Source organism: Pieris rapae, chromosome Z (genome assembly GCF_905147795.1).
Source record: "Pieris rapae chromosome Z, ilPieRapa1.1, whole genome shotgun sequence".
Taxonomy (NCBI): Eukaryota; Metazoa; Arthropoda; class Insecta; order Lepidoptera; family Pieridae; genus Pieris; species Pieris rapae.
Window position 1 is genome coordinate 2,642,745 of NC_059534.1, and position 26,484 is coordinate 2,669,228.

The following is a 26,484-nucleotide window of genomic DNA, read 5'->3' on the forward strand; positions in this document are numbered from 1 at the left end:
ATCTTTTTTGCATGTATGTGTCATAAGTAAACTAGAAAAAGTTAAGTAAAGTAGTAAAGTATCTTTGTGACACTGATAAAGGTGAAAATCCTTTCTGCTCATTCTGTTTCATTAATTTATTCCATTATAAGTATCTGTCTAATTTTGTCCTTACCATACGATGGAAAGTAGTATTCAGATGTATCGAATATTAAACTGTTAAGATTTCTAAATAATTTTATAGTACGCATTAAACGTCTGCGTTGTCTGTGTGTCGTTTCCATAATGAACAATCTATCTATCAAGTAACGATGTTGGCTGTTTACTAGTAAAAATACAGTTTAAATATCGCTCATATATAATTCATAGTATGATACATAATTGGATTACTCAATTTATGCTATAATTGTCATGATATATTGAAACTTTTACTACTACTCTCCATTTCTTTATACAAAATAACTATTTGAAGTTCTTCGGTGTATACAAACTATTTGTGTCTAAAAAATCGCAATAAACTCTGCTTTTTTTGGTAACTTTCAATTATACTTTATAATGAGCAATGCATCTTATAATTTAGATATTCGTATTTCTGAGATTATTTTTTCTTGTATTATATTTTTCGTTCTATGTGTTTATGATATTATTATAGAAATCACAAAAATAAATTTATGATTGTATATAGATACTGGCTATTACTTTAATCAACTCAATAAACACCAATTAAATTAAATTAACAGAAGGCAACACCATTACATAAAAGTCGTTATAAAAATCTGTAAGATATATTAACTAATAGGCGTGTCAACTAAAACATGTTTCTCTCTATCGTCAAATGCAATTGTACTGAAGAAAAAAAGAAACAAATACTGAGCCAAAACTGACTAACACCTTCATATCTTTTCTCTATGGATATATATCTTATAAAGTAAAGTGTCAAAGTCATGTTGAAGTTTGAAATTTTTACAAATTATTTTTATTCGATTTTGCCTATCTCTAATTGCTAATTAAAACATGAAGGTAATTTAATTTCATAATTAGACATTTATCTATTTCCAAAGTTCAACTGTAAATATTAATTATTAAAAAAGCTTCCTGCCAACTTGTGCTAAACAACCAGGCTCATTCCTTATTAAGCTCGGAAAAACAAGGGAAACATCCTGCAACAGTATAAGTATGGCGTGAATCATACAGTGATTAATTAATTCGTTTATTACTGTTTTTATATGCTATGTGATTTGTTAGTTCTTCATTGGTTCATGAGACTGGTGAGATAATCGAATACACAGGAAGCTATCAATAAATTGCTAATGCAATAAAACTATTCAAAATATGTTTAATTATATATTTTTATTTGCATATAAAAAATAAATATTATCGTGTTTATTGCCGGTATAATTGAATAATGTTTATTTTTATTTTTATAAAAATCACAAAACCAGTTGTCCAATAATTACAAAGATTTATGAAGTGTTTACCTCAGTGAAATATAATACTTATAAATATTGGTATCTGTGCGTACGTATTCGTTTATATGTGCGTGCGAATTTGCGGGAGTGAATGTGCTATACTAGTACGTCTATGTATACTAATAGTTCTAGACTTGCAGAAGATGTAAAAAGATATATAAATCGTGGTCAGAATTTATTATGAAAAAAACTTAATTAAGCCATAATACTCTTCCAGTGGCGTAGGACGGAATTAAAAGCATCAGTTTAATAGCACTAGGTTGTAGCTACAGTAGTAGCAAAACGTAAGCCTTGTTTATTTACACGACGCATTGTAGACCGATAATTACTGGTAGATATTCTTGAAGTCTAGTAAGTCAAGTTTATGGTCTGGTAGTTGATCAATCGAAATAAGGGCACTTTACAATTTCGTCATCAAATATATGATATTCTAATAATCTAATAAACTGAGAACAATTAACGGTTAATAACTCGCGTTTGTTTTAAAAGAAATTGTTTTATGATTTTTTTTTATGTGGAGTCAAACGGGCACAACTGATGTTAAGTGATACAGCCGCCCATGGACACGCACATTGGCAGAAGGCTCTAAATAACGTGTTGTGTCTATTAATATATTAAATGATTCAAAATGTGTTTCCAAACGAAAATCTGGTTGGCTCAATCCAAATTAGCAGTGCGAATTATTTACATACGAATCAGCACAAATTATCTCTGAATAATATATTATTGTAAATTTGTACGTCAAATTGTTGCAGAGTTCAAAGGAGAAAGTTCGAAAAGATCGTGTAGAATCGTCTACCAGTGATCCAGAATTGAAATCGCCAATAAGAAACTTTAAGAAAAAACTGCCTGTCATAAAAAGAATACCCAAGGACGGTGTTTCGGCTTCAGAATCTAACTTGGTAAATCCTAGTTGTCTGTAATCTATGTTTCGGATATAAAAATATAGTATGTTATTTAACCATAAATAAATTTATGATGGTGTAAGCAATTGTTTATGTGAACACTGACATTGGGTTTTAAATTAAATCGTTTTTCAGTTTAAATTCTATGGCACTCTCTTATACTAAGGTTCTATAGTTATTTGCCTAAATTAGCCTTCAATAATCTTGGTGTGCTCAGCAAGGCAAGACGGTACTTGCAACTGTATAAAGCGGAAATTCGACTCCAAATTCTATTCACACTGGGCGTTAGCTCCCAGCTACTTCCATTTGACAGTATTTAACGAAGAACGGTTCGAATCGTCGACGACCAATCCATTTCCATGCGGCTTGATCCCTTGGTGTTGCGTAGAAATGTGGGGCCACTCTGCATCTTCTATCGAATTTACCATGAAGAGTGTTCAGAGTTGTTCGAATACCTGCAGCCCACTTTCATCACGGATGGAATTTCGTATTCCGCCTCGACGTCTAACGTTCCACACCTGAGCGTTTTTATAAAAAAAAAGCAATTTTTTTAAGTGATATCCATTGCTTAATCATTATATTATTGTTCCCTTTTAATTTCGTATACAACTTTGATAGTAGATATGGAAAATCTAAGGATTTCAATAAGGAATGTGACAGTATTGGTGTCCTATAGAATGAAGGAGTTCCAGCAGCCGAGAACAGGCCTCCGCTGGCTAGTTTAAAAAAAAATATCCATTGCTTAAATACAAATCCTTTTTAGAGTAAAGGTTAAGTAAAAAATGTGCAGGAGGGTTAAGTATTTGTTGCTATTTGGTGTCAATGAAGCTCAGGAACCCTGAGTCCATAGGAAATGTGGTCCTCGGACATAGACAAAAAAATTACCCTAATTGACGAAATTAATAACGATTTTTTTCTGCAGTACAATTAAATGCTTCTTTATAAATAGTGGATATTTTGTTACTGCTTGCAAGGGATTGGAAAACTTCGAATAAGATAGAATAGTGAAGCTTCTCGTTGCGCAATTTCCTTTATGTCGTTTTGGGACTTTTGGCTTTCAAATTAAAATACGAACATCACAATAACAACTTTACCAACATAGGCATGCGAGGTGTCGAGTTTTAAAAGCACAAAAATATCTTTACAAAACACTGATATTTCATTTCGTTGTTTATGTTCGCTATGGTTTCCGGGCATGACGTGTTTGTATTGTTTATGGCATTTTTGCGCCGCGCTATTAGATAAAACAAAAATACTTTTACATTTCACTGACTAGTTTCATGTATATTATTAAAAAAAATACGTTTATTATAGAACATAAGATCATCCAGTTATCACTTGTTCTACGTCGTTAAATTCGAACCTGTAGGCATCATATAGTGGACTATTCGTATATATCGTTATGACTTTCAGACGAACTGTGGGAGTAAATTTGTTCTTCAAGAAATAGTTGGTCGGGGTGACGTTCAGGCTACCGGCAATACTGATAGCAAAAGAACGACCAAGATTGCAAAAATAGCGAGTATGAAACCGCAAATACAACGCAATAAGAAATCGGCACAAGCATGTTCCGGAAGTGACGGGGCGGTATGTGTAATCCAAATTGTTCCTAATTGCTTATAAGTATATAAAAAAATTTTTTATTAAAGGCGCGATAGTCTGTCACTTTTGTCCCAATTTATTATTCATTCAGGTTTAACTAAGTAACGATTCTGGGTAATGTCACAAAACAAAACAGCCACAACTATAATATATTAAAACAAAATTTAACCTTTTAACATGCCAAAGAAGAAGAAATTGATCATGCTTTTAATTACTTAAAAATCACTTTACACATTTATGCTTTTTTTAATTACAATAATATTGTAATTAATTTACGATTTTTTTATTGCAGCGACTACGGTCATGTAAGTATGTTAGAAATGTTAAGTTACAGTTGAAATCAAAACCTTTTCAAAACCGTTTATTATGTACATTGCCTTAAGTCTTCATCAGTATATTTACTTCCATCGTAATCTATACATCCTATACCTACTATATGTGTAGTAAATTCCTTTCAATAAGCTATAACTTAAACATATTAAAAGACAGATAGATTTAAATTAGTGACACTGAACTATTTATCATAATTCTCTCAGATTATTTATATAAGAGAAATAATTACCAGACTCTTGAATGGACCCAATTACAGGAAATAATTTAATAGAGCTATTTTTACATTTATGCATTGATATGATAATTCAGAGACCTACATTATGCCTTATAGATTTCCGTTTTCTAAGTGGCATTGACTTAACCCAGAGGCACACTCAAGCAAATGATTAAGTATCGATTTTTTTAAGGATTTAATTTAACGCCTGTTTAAATAAAAACGCACCAACGTTGGATTAATTCGTTCAATACAAAATACGAGCAAATTATATACTTAAATGCTATTAATATAATAATATAAACGATATTTAGTTATTTGTTAATGATTTCCGTACATACCCATTTATGTATTCCTCATAATTGTTACTGTTATAATTAAAGCCTTTACATCATCGGATTCCGATGATTCTTTAAGAAAAGAGCTAAGTGCTATTAATGATGATACGCGTCGAAGTGCACGAGTAATATACGACTCACGCCAGAGGCTACTGAACATGGTGCAGGTGAGAATTTCGTATTAAAATACATAAATCTTTACAAATAATATTAGTAATGTAAACTTAAATTAAACAGGCATTTTATGCCAAGTAGGTTTACTGCTGTTTCAATATTAACATGATGCGTAAAACGGTGTTCGATATTTTATCTGAGGCTATTCGGTATAGCTAATTGGTTCAAATACTGATCGTAATTACAAAGAGATTTTTCTATAAGCCAATTTTGATCCGTTCCTTTTAATCAGAGAAACTAATGAGAACTTTGAATCTGTTAAAGGATTTTTTAAAATCGTTCGAATCAAATTTATATTGAAGTGAAACTGTTGTGTTTTTATACACTTTGTAATAATTGGATGGTTTTTTATCAGTATCAGTTTTTTAGTTTGAATAGGTTTAATAGTTAAATTCCATAATGAAAATAGGAAAAGGAAACAAAGCCAGTGGACGTTGAGGAGTTATGTGAGCGTAAAGACATTCTGCTGCAAGAGTTGGATCACATGGATGCCATAACGAAAAATATGTGGAAACTTTTTCGAAATAGGCTCCCTAAAACAACCAAGAAAAATATAAATTCAATTCACGAAAGGCCTCTAAGCAGTAAGAGTTTTGCATTTTAATCAATCATATTAATACAGGTATTACTTTAATGTAACCAAAAGTTTTTAAGAGAACGCAGAATTTATATTTAAATAAAACTTTAATATATAGAATCGTGATTTATTAGTCTCGCTGACTACGATTGATGACAAGCACTCGAAACGTTGTATAGTAAAATAAATTTGGGTTTATATGTAAAGAAGTTTTATTTAAATACGCCATAACACAATACATTCATAAAATATACATATTTTTTTTATAGAACAGGGGGCAAATGGGCAGAAGGCTCACCTGATGTTAAAAATAAAATAAAATAAAATAAATATTAACATCACCTGAGCTGTCCTTCAGATAGAGAATATCTGTACAGAAATCTTTATCATACATATATTATCAGCATTATCTACTAACCTATTGTATGTTTATGTGCCTCAAAATTTACCTACATTTATATTAACTGAAGCGGCAATTCTTATTCAGCCGGCTTCATTTTTAATCGTGCCTCCGCTGCCCCATGTTCGTATGTCAAAATAAAATCCAATATTTTTGTAAGCGAGGCTTAACTCTCCGTTTGTACCGACTCGATAATACGCCACTCGGCAATTCTGGCTGCTTTGTACAATTTTTTGGAGTTAAAAGATCAGTTGGCGTTAAAATTACAGCCAGTAGAGCAATTCATATTGTTGAAAAGTGTCACGGAAAATGAATTCTATACATTTATTTAGTTAAAATTATCTTGAAAGTATTATTTTCTTATATAATCAAATAATATTACCATAGCTTATCTTTTTCTTATATATAACAAAAAACAATACTCTGAATTCAGAATTTATGGTTATCGAATATTTTATTTTGTAGAACCACCTATCCATCACGAGAGGAAAATGAATCAGCCAACTGTGCATTCAGGCACTGGGATCCCGTCAGATCACGAGCCACCCACTAGAAGTAAATCTGTATGTCGTTCATGTTGTATGAATAAATAAAATTACGTGCTTTTATTTGTGTCATGTTTTAATATAAGAATACATTCTGAATTAAACACATCGGTACACCAAGTTATAGCTAATTCTGAGATTTATGTATAAATAAAATGAAGGTTATATGTATAATAATAAAGTTAACAAACACAATAAGTGTAACTAGAAATTCGATCTTAACGCCTATTGAACCTAAGTTGCCACGTAAGCTCCTTAAAAACTTATCTCTTCTGATATTGAAACGGGGGAACCAATGAATAAAAGTTGTCCTATAGTATGACATTGTAGGTTTATTTTAAGCTACTGTTGTGTTTTAATGTATTAGCTGTTGTATTATTATTGTTTTGTCGTTACAAATATTTATTTATTTATTTCCACTACATTATTCTACCTTAACTACTAATTCGATAGAACTCCAAAATAATACCCACACCAATTATCCTACATAAAAAGATTAAAAAATTAACTTATATGCCTAAATCGTATAACTAACAATATATAAGATTTATTTTTGTTGGTTTTTTTAAACATGAATGTCTTAATAAAGATAACAACGAACTTCAGATTGATTGTTTTTACGGTGTCCACCTATTAAAGATGAAACGCTCAAAATGCATTTAATATACGTCTATTTACATATAAATAAAAATATCTTTTGTTTTGTTTTTGTAGGAAATTGATCTCGGTCGAAAATTGTATGAAAGTTACGACATGCAAGAGAAACTTGTGGCGGACAATGCCAACCTCGAAGTAAAGAGGTATTTTTATTTATTATTCCATTGTTTATTATATTTGTTGCTTGGGGTCCTGTATATCACAGTTCACGCGTGTCTCTGAGATATTCCAACATCTATTTCTTTTTTCATTGATTGTTTTTGGTATTTTTTATATTCTATTGTCGTTGTAGAATTACGTTTTTCAATGCGTAATATATAACCTTTTTTATGAAATAGAAAACTATTTGTAAAATAGAACGTTCCAATGACTGAGATGTCACTTATGATGCACACATCACGAACAGTTTAAAAATTGAGAAAAAAAATGTTTATTTTGTAAATATTTATAAAAAGGAATGAAAATGGATAAAATTCGGTAAGTTTTTCTTTAGGCACATTTTGTACAAGGAACTTATGACGAAGGACCAAAATTTAGAAATTTGTCGCGGTCAAATAAAAAGACTACAAGGGGAGTTAAAATTATTACATAAAGAAAATACGACGCTGCACGAAAAGCTTAGTAAAAATAATCCTCAGGTATCTGTAGTTGTGTTTTAAGGTATTTTGTACTCTCAAATTAAATCTAGTAAGCTGAAATATAATTTGGAAACAATGTTTCTTGAGGCATCTTAACTTATCTTTTTTGTGTAATTTCTGTTAAAATCTACATTCCTAAATACCACGGTAAACATTCTTATGGTATTTCTTTTTATAGGGCGATGCGACTCCAAACAATCAAGACAACTCTTTTCAACAGGATATAGATAATCACTCACTGGTAAAGGTTTTTATAACATAGAAAATATAACACACCAAGCAGCCGCGCCGCGGTAGGGTATGCGCAATGCATTTCCCCAAGTAAAAAAAGTGTGTGAGTGTCCAAATATCCAAGGGATTAACAGGATTGCGAACCAATTGACAATCTATCGCTAATTCATACCATCACATCAAATAAATCAGCCAGCTGTGGTTCGTACTTGATCTCAGCAGGAATCAGATGTCGTTGAAGATTCGTACCATGACCTGGTAACAGAATCTAAATTGGATCGCTTCACCGTTAAACTATGATAAAATAGGCGATTTTGAACTGTTTGAATAGATAAGTATAAAAGATTTAAATTTAAATATTTTAATTGAATCGGCATATTTTTTTTATAATATTTAAGTTTAAGAGTTATAATAAGATAAAAAAAGGGAAACTCCTTAATATCTTAATATATTTTATTTCAAAATAGCGGTGTGGGGGGCGGGCGTAACCACAGTGATTTCATGTGTTTTACCGAAATCTAATGCGATGTTCAATTATAATTCCGTGTATATTTAGCTTTGCCTGAAGACATCTAATATGTATGCTGAAGATGTATTCAGGCAATTCTCAATTATGCATAAACAAAATTGATATTATTGAAAAGCGAGTTATTACTATTCGTTATATTAATTAGTTTTGTAGAAACTAAATTTATACTTATTTTTTACAAGTCATACGTTCTATCGAAAAAGTTTTTACATCAAGAATTCATTTTGAGTTTCAAATAAAAAATTGTTTAGTAAAGTACTGCTTGTACTTTCAAATTATATTTAAGTTGAAGGATGATTGTAAAATTAAAATTAAAAAAAAACCACCAAACTATGTTTTTATCTTCTGTTAAATCATATTTCTTTTAAAAGTAACCGAATTTTAAAAATGTAAACTATTACCAAAAAGCACGTTTAGAATGTATTATTAGTGTATGTGTATTAAAAATACAATCGCGCATTGTAAATGATGAATAATTTGAAATAATAAATTTATTCCAACATAATTATATGTCACAACTCAACACAAACCACAAACATAATTATCGTTATATCGTTCAGTCTTGCGATTCGAATGCGTTTCAGTTTATAGGGTGGCCATGATTGTGTATAGGAGCTACTACTTTAGTAAATTTTTTTTGCTTCTCAAGACTATGACAAGGGCTGAGTAAGGTTTGTTTATTTCACAGACCAAAGAAACCATATGTGTGAAAAGTCCAACCGTTGAGGTCCAAGATAACCAACAAGAACTTGAAGAAATTGTAAGTATTTCTTAGATGGAACTATACTTTTTATTATTAATAAACCAACACTAAAATACGTTTCAACATCAAACGGTATTTAGTGTTTGAGTTTAGGTTGAGGTTTGATTTTAAGTTGAGTTTGGTAAAAACACAGATTTTTATACAGTACAAAGACGTGAAATTTTACTTTAATGTTAAATAAATGACATACTCTATAATTTTAATTAATTTGTATTTATTCCAATTGCATATTTGCCGTAAAATGCTTTGCAATTTGCTGAACTAGGAAAATGTTTACGCTAATTAAATGTCTCCGTTCTTTGATATCTGATAACATTTCTTGTCCTGTTTAATTAACACATTTCATATCTACTGCGTTTATCCTCGTTAACAAGACTAATTATATATGTAATTTTCCAAGCATAAAACTAGCAAGTGATTTCTAATACTAGTCGTATTTGAATATAAATTAAGAAAGAAAAGTTATTAAATAATTAAGAAAATGGGCTACATTATTCTAGAGAGAGAGATTTTTTTTGCTTAAAAATTACAAATAACCCGGTAGAATTGGGGCTAAAATGAATATTTATTTGCAATTGAGAAATATTTTTTAATATAATATGAAAAATTGGTGATAATACATTATGTATTGGTGTAACTTAGACTCAAGTTTAACAAGCGTAAAGTTCAGTACCAAATCAATCAAGTGTTTCGATTAATTACGTACCTTTGAAGCGGAACGGTTTTGTGATATCTGATTTAGGAGGATATTACCTGAGTGCCTAAGAGCTCCTCATCGTGAAAGGGGCTTCTATTCTTAAAATAGACGGGTGTCTTTTGACAAATTTGTATCTATGGAGGCCAGAGACGTTTGTAATTAATCGTTACTGTATGTTGCATAGTGCTCCAGCTTCGCTATTATTTAACTGGAAATAATATATCATTTAAGTGGCCATGGTAACGCCATCTTACGCTGCGAAGTAGTATTTGTAAAATTACCGGTGTTATAAGTAGAACCGATGCGATGCTGCTAAACTGTAACACTAATAGAAATGAAAGCGATTTTAATAAACAAGTTTACTTTGTTTTTAAGCAATTGGTCGACTAGTTCTTATATTGAAATAAAATAATTTTATATTCCTTAATAGTTTTTTTTTTCCAAAACCGTGTTTTTATTTTACTTGCCTTAATTAGCTCTGTCGGTAGGTGTCCAATCAGTCATAGAATTTATACCATTTTCTTTTGTGTATTTAAAAACATCTTTCAAATTTTCATACTTGATTTTGAACAAATAGTACGTTATTTTTATAAAGGGCGTGGGCCAGTTAACAAGCAATTATTTTCTTTCAGGAAAAGGAAATTGTACAATTGAAGAGCGAGCTAGATTGTTTTCGGTTAGAAATGGATAGTGCTAAGGCCGGTAGCGCTTGTAAAGGCGGAGGCGGGCAAAACACGTGCTTTCAACAAGATGTGAGTTCCTTATAATATATACATTCCTTATGTATATACTATTATAGATAAATGTATATATTTTCTTCTTTTGTTAAGGTTATCATAATTCTCTATTATCTATTATATTTTGTCGAACCGAAGTGGTGGAGACCTGATGACCTGTAACAGGTGCTCTAACCTTCAGCAGGCATCAGTCTCACATAAAAAAAAATTATCCCTCAAAAGAAGAATGACAATTATTTATACACATTAATAAATAGTTGTAACTTATCATGTATGAAGTTTTGTGAGAAAATAAGTAAAGATTAATATTATTATTATAGTTATTTAATAATACATTTACCGTTTACTCTTCTAGTGTATCTGTGTGTCCCTTTTTGACAAAGATTTTGATAGTTTATTTAAAATTATGCGTTTCGTTGTATTCCGCTATGGACTACTAAACTATTTAACGATTTAAATCAAACTTTTATATCCTGTGCAGTTCCATCTAACTTAAAGATAGGATTAGCTTACGTATATATATAATTCTACTATACGTGTGAATGTCATGAATGTTTTTGTATGCGTTTTCGTGGAGCCCAAAAACAAATCAGGCTGGCAGATGGCGCTGCAGTCGGTTCTCTCATTCTTTGTTTAATATACTAATCGCTTGAAATATCCTGCAGGACAACGTCTGTCGGCACGGCTAGTTTAATTTAAAATTATGCGTTACGTTGTTTGTCCGCTATGCACTCCTAAACTACTTAACCGATTTCAATCAAATGTGCACACCGTGTGAAGTGATATAACTGAAAAGAAAGAATACATATAATTGTACTGTACGTGTGTAAGTCATTATACTCCTCTTAAACTCTTTTTTTTGTGTGTTAGATGGTTTAGATTCCCAATCAGCCTGGCAGATGGCGGTGCAGTTCGTACATTCACACTTTGTTTATTATCCTAATTGCTTGAAATATCATTCAGGACAATGTCTGTCGGGTCCGCTAGGTATAGTTCCTGTAAAGTTAAGTTAGTACAATTTCAGTCAAGTTCCATTTTCTACTTAAACTAACAGCAACTGCTTATATTCTTTCACTAGCATTGCGAAACCTGTCACACATGTTACATCCTGGTGCAACGTTAAGAAAATTGTTTTGTAGCAAGGTTCACGCTAGCGTGAGGCATATGGCAGACAGATTTCTGCGATACGATATGATTCGGGATTCAATGTGAACTGTTAATAAAGTTTTACCCGACATGCATGTTTCTTCTACGTATTTTTTTTATAGGTCTTCAGTCGTCCGTGCCTAAACATTTACACATTCCTATATAAAGGAATTGTGTTTATATTGTTTTAGATATAATATATGCGCAGGGATTTATCAGTAGACGGTTAATCATTAACTTTACGCTTCGATGATCGATCTTGGTTGTGGATTTGCTTAAGATTTAAACAATAATTATTTATGAAAAGTCTATGACATTAGATCTTATTTGTCATACCAAATTAAATAAACTTAACGTCGAACCGTAGTTAGAAGTAATAAAAATAAACGCTCCATTTTCAATCCTGGAATAGTTAGGTGTTTAGTCAAATTTGTTTAAGAATAACTTCTATTTAATTCACTCCTATAATGATAATACGAGGTTTTTTGTGCTCCTAGATATGTCCAGTTGCATTCGTAACATTTAGCGGGTGATGTAATCGACTGTGCAAAATTTTAAAGAAAGAACAATTCTGTAACCTAAGACTATTAATTACGAGCTAAAGTTAAGACTAAAAGGGGTTTTGTTATTCGATATACCTTACCTTTGTAGTCTTATAATAATCTTATTGAAATAACAGGGTAATGTGATATTTTAATGCGCTGTTGTGTGGAGCTGACATGAGATATTTGCTTTGTAGCAAATTTGATGCCCATTGTATGTGTTAGCGCACAAAAGAGGTGAAAGTTGACTACTTACTAACAATGAGAGTGCCTCTCAATACATTATCCTATAGAATTGGAATAATAGAAAATTTTTATGACATATTAATGGAAACCATTATCGACAGCCCTGGGGTATCATATTGTCAATACAGCTTTTGCGTGGTCGCTCAGGGTGACCTTATTGTATACTTTACACATGATGCGCAGAAACAATTGGGTCCAAGAGAGAGGCGCTAGCGGTTTAGTCGGATATAGAGGGAGCACTTCTCTTGAAGTTTTCATCTTTTTGGATCTCCGAGAAATTATGTATGAATTTCCAGCTTCTTGGCCGATTAAAGCATCGAATGTCGTCAATGACAGAGTTTCATTAATTTCATTTTCTGAATTCAAATTTGGAACTCTGTGAGTTCCCAGACCGTTTTTTTGCATATTAATGCAATATTGATTGCTATGCACTTGATACAGGCGGTGCAAAAGTTTGCACGTTTTCTACATAACTCCTCTCTACTTCTCTCTTCGAAGACACTCGCCATACAGCCACATCTCAGTGCAGGGCATTGATTTATTGAACGAAGTGCAGTTTTTCGGTAAATTAGCTTCTAAGAAGTTCACTGTGCAAAGTGAGACGGTACTTCAATCTGGACCATTGCTTGCAACTGTATAAAATTTCTGCCCCACATGGAGATCTGATCTCTTTTCTTGGTGGAAGATCCCTAGTACCGGCTCCTTCCATATGACAATCGACAAAGAATGAATCCACTCGTCGACGATCGGTCACTTTTCGACCGTTTGGCGTTGCCTGGGGATGTTGGATCTCCACATATTCTACCCCATTTTGGATGGAGAATGTTCACAGGAGTAATATTTAATTGAGATTCAATATTTCATGTAGAGGCAGAAATTATACGTAGATTTCCATACAAATTATATATACAATTACCTATACTAAGCAATTACTCTTATTTAAAAATAACTCGACTAAACATAAATTATTACCGAACAAACTTAAACTATAAATAAACTTTAATTTATTTCTAGGAGGTTGCTACATCATTATAGTAGTTCCTAACGTTACATTGTTTTAGCTCATTAAATTTAATCAAAGACAACATCGCTTCTAATCGCTTCTTTTTCTCGTCGTATTTTGAAATATAAATCTCAAATAAACTTTTAATAAATCGAGCTTTAACAAAAATATCCGTAGCAAGAGTTTAATTGTGCTGTCGAAAAGTTTAGACCATGACACGGTTGATTTGTTGTGATTTCAACTTACTACATTAACTCGTTATTTATAAATATAGTACGTACGTTACGATATTAAAAACTGAAAATCATTATTTTTCTAATTGAGTTAAAGTTTATGAATGAGAATTAAGTGACTTCAAAATATCGGTTATTTTTTATAAATATCAATTCGACCGCTATTTTTTTTTGTATATGTTGAAGTTTTTTATAATTGGACGTAGCTATCGACGTCCGTGGAGCGATAGGTTTAAGATTATAGGCATTATGTTAGATTATCTTAGATTTCTGGCACCAAAATCAGCCTAATGTGATCTTCATATCCCGTTAAATAATTGTTGAAGTATGTCTTTATACTTTCAATATTTTTACAGGCTGGTGCTCCTCCGGTGCCTCCTATGACAAGAGCTGTGAGTATATAATAATGTATAAATATAAAAGATTTGAATGAACAATTATTCAGTCGGAAAAAGTGCGTTTGTTGTATGTATATACAATTACGCATATATATATATATATATATATAGCAAATGGATTGTTAGAAATAAATCAATATTTTGGTTTTTATAAATAGTACTACACAGACTTTGACTAAACTATTAAAAATATACGCTAATCAAGGCTTTAGAAAATACACGGTAAATTCTACTCTTATTCTGATATAATAACTTGGATAATAATGCTGGTACGTACGTAATTTAAACACGCAATTTATACCAACGTTAACCTTTTGTGAGGAAAATTTCTGCCGATGGAAGTGAAGTCTAATTTTCATTTGAAGATTTGATGGAACAAAGAGACAAAGATGTCAGTCACATGCTTGGCCCTCTAAGTGAATGTGGGCAATCGTTTATGCCTCGTGAATGTTCTAAATACTTAGTATATAAAAAAATCTGAGAAAGATATACATAGACTTTTAACGATGCCCATACATTTTCTTTATTTAACAATACAAACTTCAATAACGATTCCGATTTGTACGTTATTCCAAGTAACGGATTTAAAATATGTATGGTGAAAGTTATTAATTTAAACGATAAATCGGTATCCGTTTTGCAGTGTAACTTTGCTGTGGTTTCTGTTTGGGCTATAGAACTGTGCTATGATCAATTCGCCTGGATTAATATAATCATAAGCCTTGTCTCTTTTCATAGGTAGTTTTAAATATTCAATTTAAAACTATATTGGAGATAGAAATTTTGAGAATGGTGCCAATTTAGTTTTTTTACATTGATGAAATTTTATTCATGTCGTCGCACTTTTAATTTGTTTGATGTAGGAATTTAAAGTAAGTTTTTATCAGTCACCCTCTGGGACAGCCTTGCATTTCATCCACGGAACTCGGAGGTTCCATACATGCAATGAATTTAGTTTTATCAGTAGGTCAAATCCCACAGAAACTGCCTCATTTTTGTACCCCTACGTATACTTTAGTTATCTACTTTGATCAATGCGACGCATGTGAGACTAACATAAAAAAAATACGCCGGCGACAACGATACAAGATCCTTCATCAACGATCAACGAAAAAGATGAGCAATTACAAAAGCAAGGTACATAACCAACGACGAAGTGCACGAACTGACATAAGAACAAAGAGAAAATTTGGCAGATGCTAAACGAACTTATTTTAGAGTTAGAAGACTTGCAGTAACTCCAATTGCTCCTAGCCTTGGGGCTGATTGCTTAAAAAATACGCAAGGACAAATAATTGTATACTTGATAGAATTTTGAAATAATTTCATTGTGGTAGTATCGTTATTGTTCAAGCAATCAAACCAATTTTAAAAGTAAATACATTTTATGAGCTATAACAATATTGTTAGAACAATATTAAATCTGTTTCAGCTAATAAAATGTTACATTTATATATTATGGCGATATTATTCCCGAGAGTTGGCTTGATTGTTGCATTATTGTAAATACAACTTTAATACAAAGCATCAACTAACTACTAGCCAAATTGTTTTAAGATTATTTCTTATTTTTAGTGTGGTGTGTGTCCACCTTGTCCAGCGCCATGCAATCCCAACGCTCCTCCGGTAAGCAGTGTTAAAAAATATTCTTGATGATTTGTAAAATAGAACTTCCATGTGGATGTGCAGTTATCGCTGCTAAGCTTCTCAGCTTTCAACCCAAAGTTCCTACTCGAATCACGGTTTTACAGAAATGCATTTTGTAGTTGGGAAATTGAAATAGAACACCGATGATGTGACACAGAAGGCCTAACCTGACCTATTGTTTTTTTTTTAAATGATGAAAGGAATCCTCACGACCCATATCATTTGTCGAATGTGGCGCCCCTGGATTATTAGTTCGATCTTATCATGTAGAGTATAGTTAGTATATCAAAACGTGTTGGTAGATAGCGCCGCAGCCGTTGTCCCAACGAAACTAAAACAAATTCCGCGCATCTTTGTTGCTGACCAACTTCTTTTTACATTTGACAAAGTAAATTAAAAATTCATGTTATCGCATGTTTGCAGACACCCGCAGAAAAAGAAGTTCAGAAACTGACGATCCAACTCCGCCAAACCGAGGAAAACTTTAAGACTAAAGTGACAGAGGTGTGTATGTTAATTTCTCAAAGGGATTACAACTTTCACCTTTACTATGTTTGGGTGTATGAATAAATAATTTTGTTTTTTATATTTCGTTAATATAATTAGCCAGTGTTAATTTATTTAGTCCACCAAAACAACGCCGTTTTTAATATGAAATTAATTCCGGGCTGTGCACCAATGGAAATTAATTTCTATGTGCGCATTTAACATTTGCTCGAACGGTGAAGGAAAACATCGTGAGGGAACCGACATGTCTTAGACCCAAAAAGTCGACGACGTGTGTCAGGCACTGTCTGATCACCTACGTGCCTATTAGATTAAAAGTGATCATGAAACAGATTCAGAAATCTGAGGCCAGGACCTAGAGAGGTTGTAGCGCCACTGATTTATTTTATTGTTCTCTAGTGTGCTATGCTTCGAGCTGAGGTTCTAAGGAAAAAGGAGGAACTAGAAAAGGAAAGATGTCAGCACCGTGAGGTTCAGAACAAGTTGCGTGAGCTAGAAATGAAGTTTGAAGGTCTGGCGATGACAACCAATATGAACCTTGGCAGTAAGGAGCAGGCATTTGAGCAGGAAGTTAACGTGCGAGGCTTAAAGATGTGCTACAGAGAGGCGCGAGAGGAAATTGATGAACTCAGAATGCTTATGAAGGAACAGAATGATCAGCTGCAGGACTATAGAGTGAAGGTATTTTATATAGAAACTGTGCCGGTATTCAAAATTCAAAAAAAGAACAATATGAATATATATTTTCAGTAATTTAAAATAGTCCAGTAAAGGGAAATGAATAGCTTATTTCCTATGTAGAATGCATTCTTAGGATATTTTTGACTAAATAATACAGAAGATAAATTGGTTGCTGATTCAATAAAATTTATTTTAGTACCTTCACACACAACAACTCGTAGAGGAGCAGCGTCGTCAAATGGATATGATGGATATGGATAACACGAGAATCAGCGAACAGATAAATCTAGAAATTCAAAAAGTGAAGGTAAGTGATAATTTATGTATATGATCTTGCAAAACTGTCACGAAGATACTCAGTGATTGGTTATTAAGTGAAGATTGGGTTTTGTGAAGTGTTGGGTTTGATTTCCAAAGCGATTGTTTTGGGGATGGCTGATTAGATTAATATGTAGTTTTAAAGACGCGTCACAGAGTCAAGAACTCCTTGACAAAATTAGTGATGACCAGTTTCTTTTTACTTAAATTAGTCAATATGTATTAATGAACCGGTCTCTCCTATAGTTAAAATTCCAAGAGAAGCTGCAGGAGTTAGCCCCGATTCCAGATCTGCTTAAAGCAGCTCAGCTTAAGCTAAAAGATGCACAGCAGTCACAGGCGATTGCCGAACACAACGCTGAACAGTTAGCCCGTGAACTCAATTCTGCTAGGGAAAAGGCAAGATATCTTCAAGTTGTATTTTATTAACACGAGGTCGTTTATCATCACATCACATCACATTTTTTTTTAATTTTTTTTTATTGGAACATAAAATTAGGACAAACACATGTCAACATCTTACATACGGAAATATAAAAAAATGCAGTGCCGTCCCTAGAACATGTGGACACGACCAGCGAAACACATGTCATCACAAGCTTAATAGAGGCAGCTATCGTACCAGGGCCGTGAAATTAGTATATAAGTTAAGATAATGAACAGGTTTATATACTCATAGACAGTTTAAGTACATCGTTATGAAACTATCGCACGTCTAAGATAATTACTGTACGCTTGAGAACACTGATTTGAACGGCTTATAATTAAACAGTTATACTTCATAGATTTGGCTTGTATTCGTGATTTTCAAGTTCATGTCTATGTTTAACTGGTGACACTGGCCATGGGACAAATTTCTACAATTTTTCAAGCATTTAACAGACGTTGACGCTTTGTTCACATGGCACTAAAACTTTGTTGACATCAAGCTTTCGTCACAGGAAAGTTATTTGAACAAGGTTATTTAAACTATTTATCTTCCCAACATCTAGGCATTCCTTCGTGGACTTATACGGGCTGAAATAGTCGGAATATATTTTCAAATTCTTGCTTTTAATTTTTAACATGTAAATGCGACTAATTAATTTCACTCACTATAGCATACAAATTACATAATCGCATTGTGTGATTTTTTAGGCAAGCTGAATCACATTTTTTTCTTATTATCTTTTTTATTAATTCCACGTTCAAAATCTATTCTCTATGGAATCAAAATTTAACCATAATATTTTACGACTGGTTTCTACAATATAATACCTTGAATACATATTTGATTTAATATAGATCTATACGGCTCTTTACAGCATACGATTTAATTGAATGTTTTGCAAGATATTACAGATTTTAAATTTGCGTTTGCGGAGGTACCGGCCGGCAGGGGCGGTGTTTCTCCCCCTTACCAATTCAGGCCAAGCTAAGCTCGCCAAAACAGCTCGAACTGAGCTGTAAAGGCCCTTAAGGCCAACAGCAAGATTCCATTTAAAAAAAAGTGGTCCCTATAGCACTTTGAATTGAGCAGCGATCGGACGCGTTTAATAATAAATACGTGCTTTCCGTCAGCATTGCACCCGTGCGAAGCCGGGCGGTGATATACTATATTTTATAATTGTGTATTAAGAATAAATATAATTGATCAAAAGGTCCATATGCTCCTGCATAGCAGCCTTAAGCCACCTGAAAAAGCCACAGAAAGGGGTGGAGATGAGAAACAGATAGCCCTTCTACAACAAAGAATTACGCAATTGACAGAATCTAACATGACGTATAAGAGTGATATTGAAAGACTCAAGTGAGTGACTTTTTCATTCATTGGCTCTTTCTTGCACACTTTTACAAAGCAGCCAGTTTCAACATAAATATTGATTTTACGTTGCAAAAGTGATGAAAGTTATACAAGAAACTGTAACAATAATATTATTTGAAATAGGCTTTATTTCATTCAGCCTACTTGCTTTGACACAAAGATCCTTTTAACATTCTATAAAATTAGACAATATTTAAAATTTAATGTTTTAATGTCATTTAACTTTATAGCAAAGAAAATGTTTGATTTTCGTGAAACTACTATTACTTGCAAATTTCTTTCATTTTGTACTTTCCCAGGGCGAATATTATTCGTATGGAGGAGTCTGTCCTTGCGAATGAAAAGCGTTTGCAAGAGAAGATGCACGAATGCGCTCAATTGGGTGGCGAACTGGATAGGGCCAGGGACGAGGCGGCTAGAGCCTTGCAGAGAGCCAACGAACGCACTGACACTATTCGCAAGTAAGTAAAAAAAGATGGCCGATATACATACTTAATCTGCCGCCATCACGCAAAATCTGGCCAAAATGTCTTAAACTTTGGTGAACTCTTTAAAATGAGTGAGGCTGAATGAGGCTTTACTTTCTACTAGTCAACTATTTAACTAGTGAAATATACGGGCTTCTCGTTAATGTAATAAAGTTCTCCATTTCGCACACGGTGAATAAATTTAACGTACGAGGTATACAACTATATATAAAGGTGCTATCGATAGCTATATATTTGAATGTTTACAGGTGTATGCAAACTACTGTAGCTGAATTGGAAAGGCAGTTGGCATCGACTCGAGCTCAAGTCAAAAATGCAGAGAAGGACAGGGAAGAGGTTAGTTGATCTTATGAAATGTATATTAAAAATATTGTTGGCGACTCATAAATAGAAATATAAATATATTATAAGTTAGGTTTGAAAATTGTAACTCTATAGATAGAAATTATGTGCGAGTGTTAAGAGTTATAAGTTAGACAAAATATGTATACAGATTTAAGTGAGAAATATGGTTCATTTATAAATGTAAATATATTAAATAAATAAATAGAATACTTCGCCGAATAAAAGGGTCACAGCTCTCGACGCGGTATACCGGCGCAAATGTATATAAGCGTAGCTCTCGTCGCGGTATACTCGTGGAGTACTTAAGCTCGGCGCGGGCGAGTGTCGAGGCAGTCTCGGTTCAGACTTGACACGGTGCAGACGCGCGTAGAGACTCGGGCTCTTCCCTCTATCCCGTGATAACGAGCTGTGATCCACAAACAATTGGCGAAGCAAGAAACAAGAACAAGGCGCAGTTTCATTTCAAGACAACACCTACAATTACGCACTAGCAGGGGTGCGTGGGTCGAGGCGGTACCAGCGTTACGTCGAGCCGTCTTGACAAACGAGTACGAAGTCAAACCCCACCGGTATACAAAGCCGCACCGAGGTTACTTAGGTTACCGCACGGGTGTTATCAAACGAACACGATTAAACGTACTATACCGTGCGGGCCTGAGTATATCTGCGAGTGTCGACGGTGGTGATTGGCTAACGCAACCAATAGTGGTCCTTCGAGCCGGATCCTGCAGCAATAGTGGAGTGAATCAAGAAGTGAATATTGCGAGAAGAAAATGCCAATCACAAGATCACAGAATGGGATGCAGCGAGGAGAATCGACGTTGACTGTTACCTCCGCCACTAGGTCCGGAGTTCAGACCACAGGCGAAGAGAAAACGATCGAGCAGTCCACGTCGACGAGCGCAGCCAGCCAATCAGAGCAAGCATTGACTCTGAGACCAGCGGGTTATACCCGGCGGGCCGCATCGAGAACCGTATCAAAAGCCAGCTCAAGAAGACTAGCCGAGGCCAGAGAAGAGTTGGCTCGCTGCGAACTGCGGGAAGCGCAGGCTGCAGCACACCTGGCCAGATTACGATTAGAAGCAGAAACGGAAGAGGACGACTCCGTTATAGAAGACGTCAACGATGACCATGAAGAAAAGGTAGCAAACTGGATGCGCTCATCGGAACAAAAGCCAGAAGAAATAGAAACAAAGAGCGACATCCGAGCAATAGCCGACGCAATAAAGGAAGTCATGACGAACCATGTAATGCCGCAACCGAAATACATTCAAGAGCTGCCAATATTTGAAGGGGACAGCTCCGAATGGACGGCGTTCCGGGTAGTATACGAAGATACATCTCCCATGTTCTCGGACATTCAGAACATGGCGCGGCTACGTAAAGCGATAAAAGGCACGGCGAGAGAGAGTATTAAGAGCCTCTTGTACTCAGAAGCGAAGCCAGAAGAAGTTATTAACGCTTTACGCCGAAGATTTGGTAGACCCGACGCATTGGTGTTAGCCGAACTTGAGAAATTAAAAGCGCTTCACAGAACGACGGAGAATCCCAGAGACATATGCGTATTCGCAAGCCAAATAAATAACAGTGTAGCTGCCATAAAAGGATTGAAGAGACCGCAATATCTCTACTCACCGGAAATTGTGAAAATTATCATAGAGAAGATGCCTGCGATTCTGAGGTTCAGATGGTACGACTACACGGCTGCGAGGGAAGAGGAATCGTTCTCAGATATTCAAACAATAAGCGACTTCCTCAATTTAGAAGCGGATAAATGCGGCGCATTCGCGGTACTTGAAGACAGCAAAAGTGTACGACCGAGCGCAACGATAAGAAGACCGGTGAAACAAACTACTTTTAATATTGCTAAAAAGAGTAGACCTGAAGAAATCAAGTGCCCAGTATGTGAAAGCAACCATAAGCTCAAAGACTGCCAAGGATTTCTGAATGCAGCAGTCAACGATAGATGGGAAACGGTTAAGAGGCTTAAGGTTTGCTTCAAGTGCCTCGTTGGAAAGCATCGGAAAGAAAAATGCCGAAGACCACCGTGCAAGCTGTGTCGAAGATGGCATCACAGCTTATTACATGTGACATCGGAGAGCGAACAATGTCATGAAGAGGCAGTGACCAAGACAGCGACGGTCCATACAATTAGTACTCCGAAAGCTATTTTAAAGATGCTTAAGGTGGAGATCTACGGACCGACTGGGAGCAAACAAGTACTGGCGCTGCTAGATGAAGGCTCAACGGTAACACTGCTCGATGAAAATGTGGCTGCAAGCATCGGTATTAAGGGTCCTCGCGAAACCTTAAACATAGAAACTATCGGCGGCGGGCAAATGAAAAGTCACGACTCAATGATTGTAGACATCAAAGTGAAAGGGATAAGACAAGGCGAGACGAGTACACTCAAGCGGGCAAGAACTATCAAGATGCTCAAATTAACCCCACAACTTATCGATAAAACACGACTTAAGAAGTGTCAGCACTTGCGGGGTTTACTGCAAGACGTGTGCTACGAAGCTGAGGCGCCGAAGCTGCTCATTGGCCAAGACAATTGGAAATATATTGTCTCGTTACAGATACGACGCGGAAAGCCAGGGCAGCCGGTGGCGTCAAGAACAAAGTTAGGATGGGTTATCCATGGCTACGATAACAACGGCGTGTCTCCGATGAATTATGTAAACACATGTGCACATGCAAGTGTCGTCGATGACAAAATAAATCAGCCAGTGAGAGAAAATCTTAATATTGAGTCTTTGGGGGTTCAGCCGAAGAAGCCTTCAACGCCTATAGAACAGCGCGCACCAGAAATATTGGAAAGAAATAGTCAACAATTGGAAGATGACAGATCCGAGGTCGGACTGTTGTGGAAAAGGAAAGACGTACAACTTCCTAACAATTTCTCAGCGGCCTTCGACAGATTTCAAAGAATAGAAAAATATCTGCGTGAGGACGCTAAGTTTAAAAATGAATATAGCACGCAAATAGATCTGTTGAAAAGCAACTACGCAGAAGAAGTAACAGCCGACTGCACATCGAACAAAACGTGGTACCTGCCTCACTTCCCAGTGAAGAAAAAGCTAAGAATTGTCTTCGACGGTGCAGCCAGTCACAACAGAGTCAGCCTCAACGACATTCTGTTGTGCGGACTGGACTTCAGGACCGGTCTACAGTCAATATTACGAGTGTCACTGCGAGTACGTCAAGAACTCGTATCGATAGCGGCCGATAAAAAAGAAATGTTACCGCGAGTGAATATATGTGAAGAAGACAGAAATAGTCTCAGGTTCCTTTGGCGAAAAGACAAGAAAGCGCTTGTGAAAGATAACAGAATGTTATCAGTGATTTTAGAAGCTGCGTCACCTTGTGCCACGATTTATATAAAAAACAAAAATGCAAAGGCCTTCGTACATAAATGTCCAGAAGCAGCGCAAGCAATAGAGCAATATCGCTATATGGATGACTATTTGCAAAGTTTTCACTATGTCGACGATAACCAACGAGTTATACAGCCAGTGAACTTGATCCACATGAAGACGCACTTTGAGTTACGAGGATGGGCGTCGAACAAAAGAGTGATCATTGAAGACGACACCGAAGCTCGGAAAAGCTACCTAGAGCATATCGGTAGAATAAAAGATAATCGGCTGCCGCGATGTATGTCACTATTCTGCACTGAGGGGGAGCTGCATACTGTCGCAGACGCGAGTGAGACAATGTATGCAGCCGCAACTGGAGGTAATGGAAAATACTTAGTAAACCTCGTTGGTGCCAAGTCGAGAGCAAAGTCTCGGAAATCAATATCTACGCCGAGACTTGAACTGCAGGCAACCTTGTTGGGGACAGAACACATAGACAATTCTAGACCAATCACGAACCTAGCTGACAATTCGAAAAAGGAGACGCTAAAACCAAACTACATTCTCATTGGACGATCCAGTGGAGCTGCGCGCATACTACATTTTCCTGATGCAAAGCTGGTGGGCAGAAAAGATTTAAAGTCCGTCCAACGACTCTCTGATCACTTTCGGAAGAGATCGCTACGGGAGTACTTGCCCAAACTACTGCCCAGGAAAACGAATAAACTACAGAGAGGCGAGCAGCTGCAACCAGGCGACGTGGTTTTTATCGTAAAACACACGCTACCACGATGCACTTGGCCGAGGGGAATCATCGAAACTACATACGCCGGGCCCGACGGAATAACCAGAATCGTGGACGTCGCAACCAAAGGGGGAGTGTTACGAAGACCATCGTCGAGGATCCTGATCTTGGTGCCTGCGGAGTCGCCGTGCAGAAACGACGGTGCTACGCACGAGGGGGAGAATGTTGGCGACTCATAAATAGAAATATAAATATATTATAAGTTAGGTTTGAAAATTGTAACTCTATAGATAGAAATTATGTGCGAGTGTTAAGAGTTATAAGTTAGACAAAATATGTATACAGATTTAAGTGAGAAATATGGTTCATTTATGAATGTAAATATATTAAATAAATAAATAGAATACTTCGCCGAATAAAAGGGTCACAGCTCTCGACGCGGTATACCGGCGCAAATGTATATAAGCGTAGCTCTCGTCGCGGTATACTCGTGGAGTACTTAAGCTCGGCGCGGGCGAGTCTCGAGGCAGTCTCGGTTCAGACTTGACACGGTGCAGACGCGCGTAGAGACTCGGGCTCTTTCCTCTATCCCGTGATAACGAGCTGTGATCCACGAACAATTGGCGAAGCAAGAAACAAGAACAAGGCGCAGTTTCATTTCAAGACAACACCTACAATTACGCACTAGCAGGGGTGCGTGGGTTGAGGCGGTACCAGCGTTACGTCGAGCCGTCTTGACAAACGAGTACGAAGTCAAACCCCACCGGTATACAAAACCGCACCGAGGTTACTTAGGTTACCGCACGGGTGTTATCAAACGAACACGATTTAAACGTACTATACCGTGCGGGCCTGTGTATATCTGCGAGTGTCGTGGTGGGTGATTGGCACCAATCAATAAATATATTACCATTATTTTAAACCGACTTTAAAGCAGGTATTCAAATTTGTCGCTTTTTTGGTGGAGAACGTTTTTAGTAGCAACACTTATTAAATTTCAGAATTATATCGAAAAAAAGTCACGAGTTTAGTATGAAAACTAGAGATTATATTTTGGTGTAAACCTTATACTTCTTGCTTTTGTTTTTTTTGAATTTGTTACCTTGTGGAAGATAAATTTAATTGTCTAAAATAATTTTTTGGCTATATTTATGTTGATATTCCTTAACTGTCCTCCTTCCGTAACGGTTGCCTCCATGAAACACGAGTAATTGTTACACGTTTGTTTTTTGTTTTCTATGACGTCTGGTTTCTTCAGGTACAAAGTCGTATGCACTGTCAAATAAAGCGCTTGAACGAGAACTTCGAGCAGGCACAGCTACGTATATTTGGACTGCAGTCTCAGGTGCAGGCCTTACGAAGAACAGCGTCCAGCACTGGCGAAGGAGATGGAGAGCAGCAGGAGTGCGCCTGCAAAACGTTCTTTGACAACCCTTAATTCCCACCGGCTTTAGTGTGTCAAAATATACTTAATACTCAGACTAAAATTCAGTGAAGTGCCAAGCACGAACTAATCCCATTCATTTCATTCAATTCAATTCATTTCCATTTGACAGATGTGAGACTTAGTTCGCACTTGACATTGGCATGTGTCTCGTGATTTTCTGTCATAATATTTTAAAGCGTGTTGCAAGTTTTATAATTTAGTCAACTTATAGTGATGTTGGCGAGAAATTTATTTGGAAAACGTTTATGTATTTACATGGCTTTATGAGTAATTTTTAAATGTTTTGAACTGTTCCCAATCGAAAACAGTTCACTTAACAAGCCAATTGGTTTGGTGTTACATCGTTTTCCTACAATCTTTTGGTTACATGAAATTTAAGATATTTCTTGTTTTAAAAGGCCGTTTAATTTAAGAAATCGAGAGGCTTGCTATTGGATGGACAACAAATGTATAAGAACTGATGCTGTGGAAAATTGTCGAGTTGTAATAGAAAATTGTTTTATATTTTTAAAGTTGTATTCAATTACGTATTCTTCATATTGCCCCTAAAAATATTATTTGTTAAATAAATAAATAAATAAAAATCATTGCTATTTATTCACTTTATTGTTGACACATGTCACAATTGGAAACAGGGTTTCCCTTCCCTTCTCTACCCTTGAACTACACTCAACGTAAATGAAATAAAAAAAAAACGATATTTATTTGACACTTAGTTAAAAATCGTACAATTATAATATATAAGGGTGGCCTTATCGCTTTGAAAACAAAAGAAAAAAAAAAA

At 35.2% G+C, this 26,484-nt stretch overlaps 1 protein-coding gene across 1 annotated transcript; it reads left to right on the forward strand.

Moving 5' to 3' along the window:
• The first annotated feature begins 928 nt into the window (after positions 1–928).
• LOC111003339 (paramyosin) lies at positions 929–26,175 on the forward strand. Its single transcript, XM_022273781.2, has 22 exons — positions 929–999; positions 2,204–2,350; positions 3,767–3,940; positions 4,248–4,260; positions 4,886–5,007; positions 5,424–5,598; positions 6,457–6,554; positions 7,251–7,336; positions 7,687–7,831; positions 8,010–8,072; positions 9,280–9,351; positions 10,684–10,803; positions 14,315–14,350; positions 15,932–15,982; positions 16,427–16,507; positions 16,910–17,191; positions 17,388–17,498; positions 17,756–17,908; positions 19,150–19,298; positions 19,613–19,774; positions 20,050–20,137; positions 25,512–26,175. Exons 1-22 carry the CDS (start codon positions 994–996, stop codon positions 25,689–25,691), a joined length of 2,514 nt encoding a protein of 837 aa, XP_022129473.2. The 5' UTR covers positions 929–993; the 3' UTR covers positions 25,692–26,175.
• Positions 26,176–26,484: the final 309 nt, after the last annotated feature.

What these genes read in the sequence shown, in the direction of transcription:
- LOC111003339 (XM_022273781.2), top strand. An exon ending in GCCAACCTCGAAGTAAAGAG is followed by an intron (nt 7,337 to 7,686) that starts GTATTTTTATTT and finishes GTTTTTCTTTAG; the next exon opens with GCACATTTTGTACAAGGAAC. An exon ending in AGTGATATTGAAAGACTCAA is followed by an intron (nt 19,299 to 19,612) that starts GTGAGTGACTTT and finishes GTACTTTCCCAG; the next exon opens with GGCGAATATTATTCGTATGG.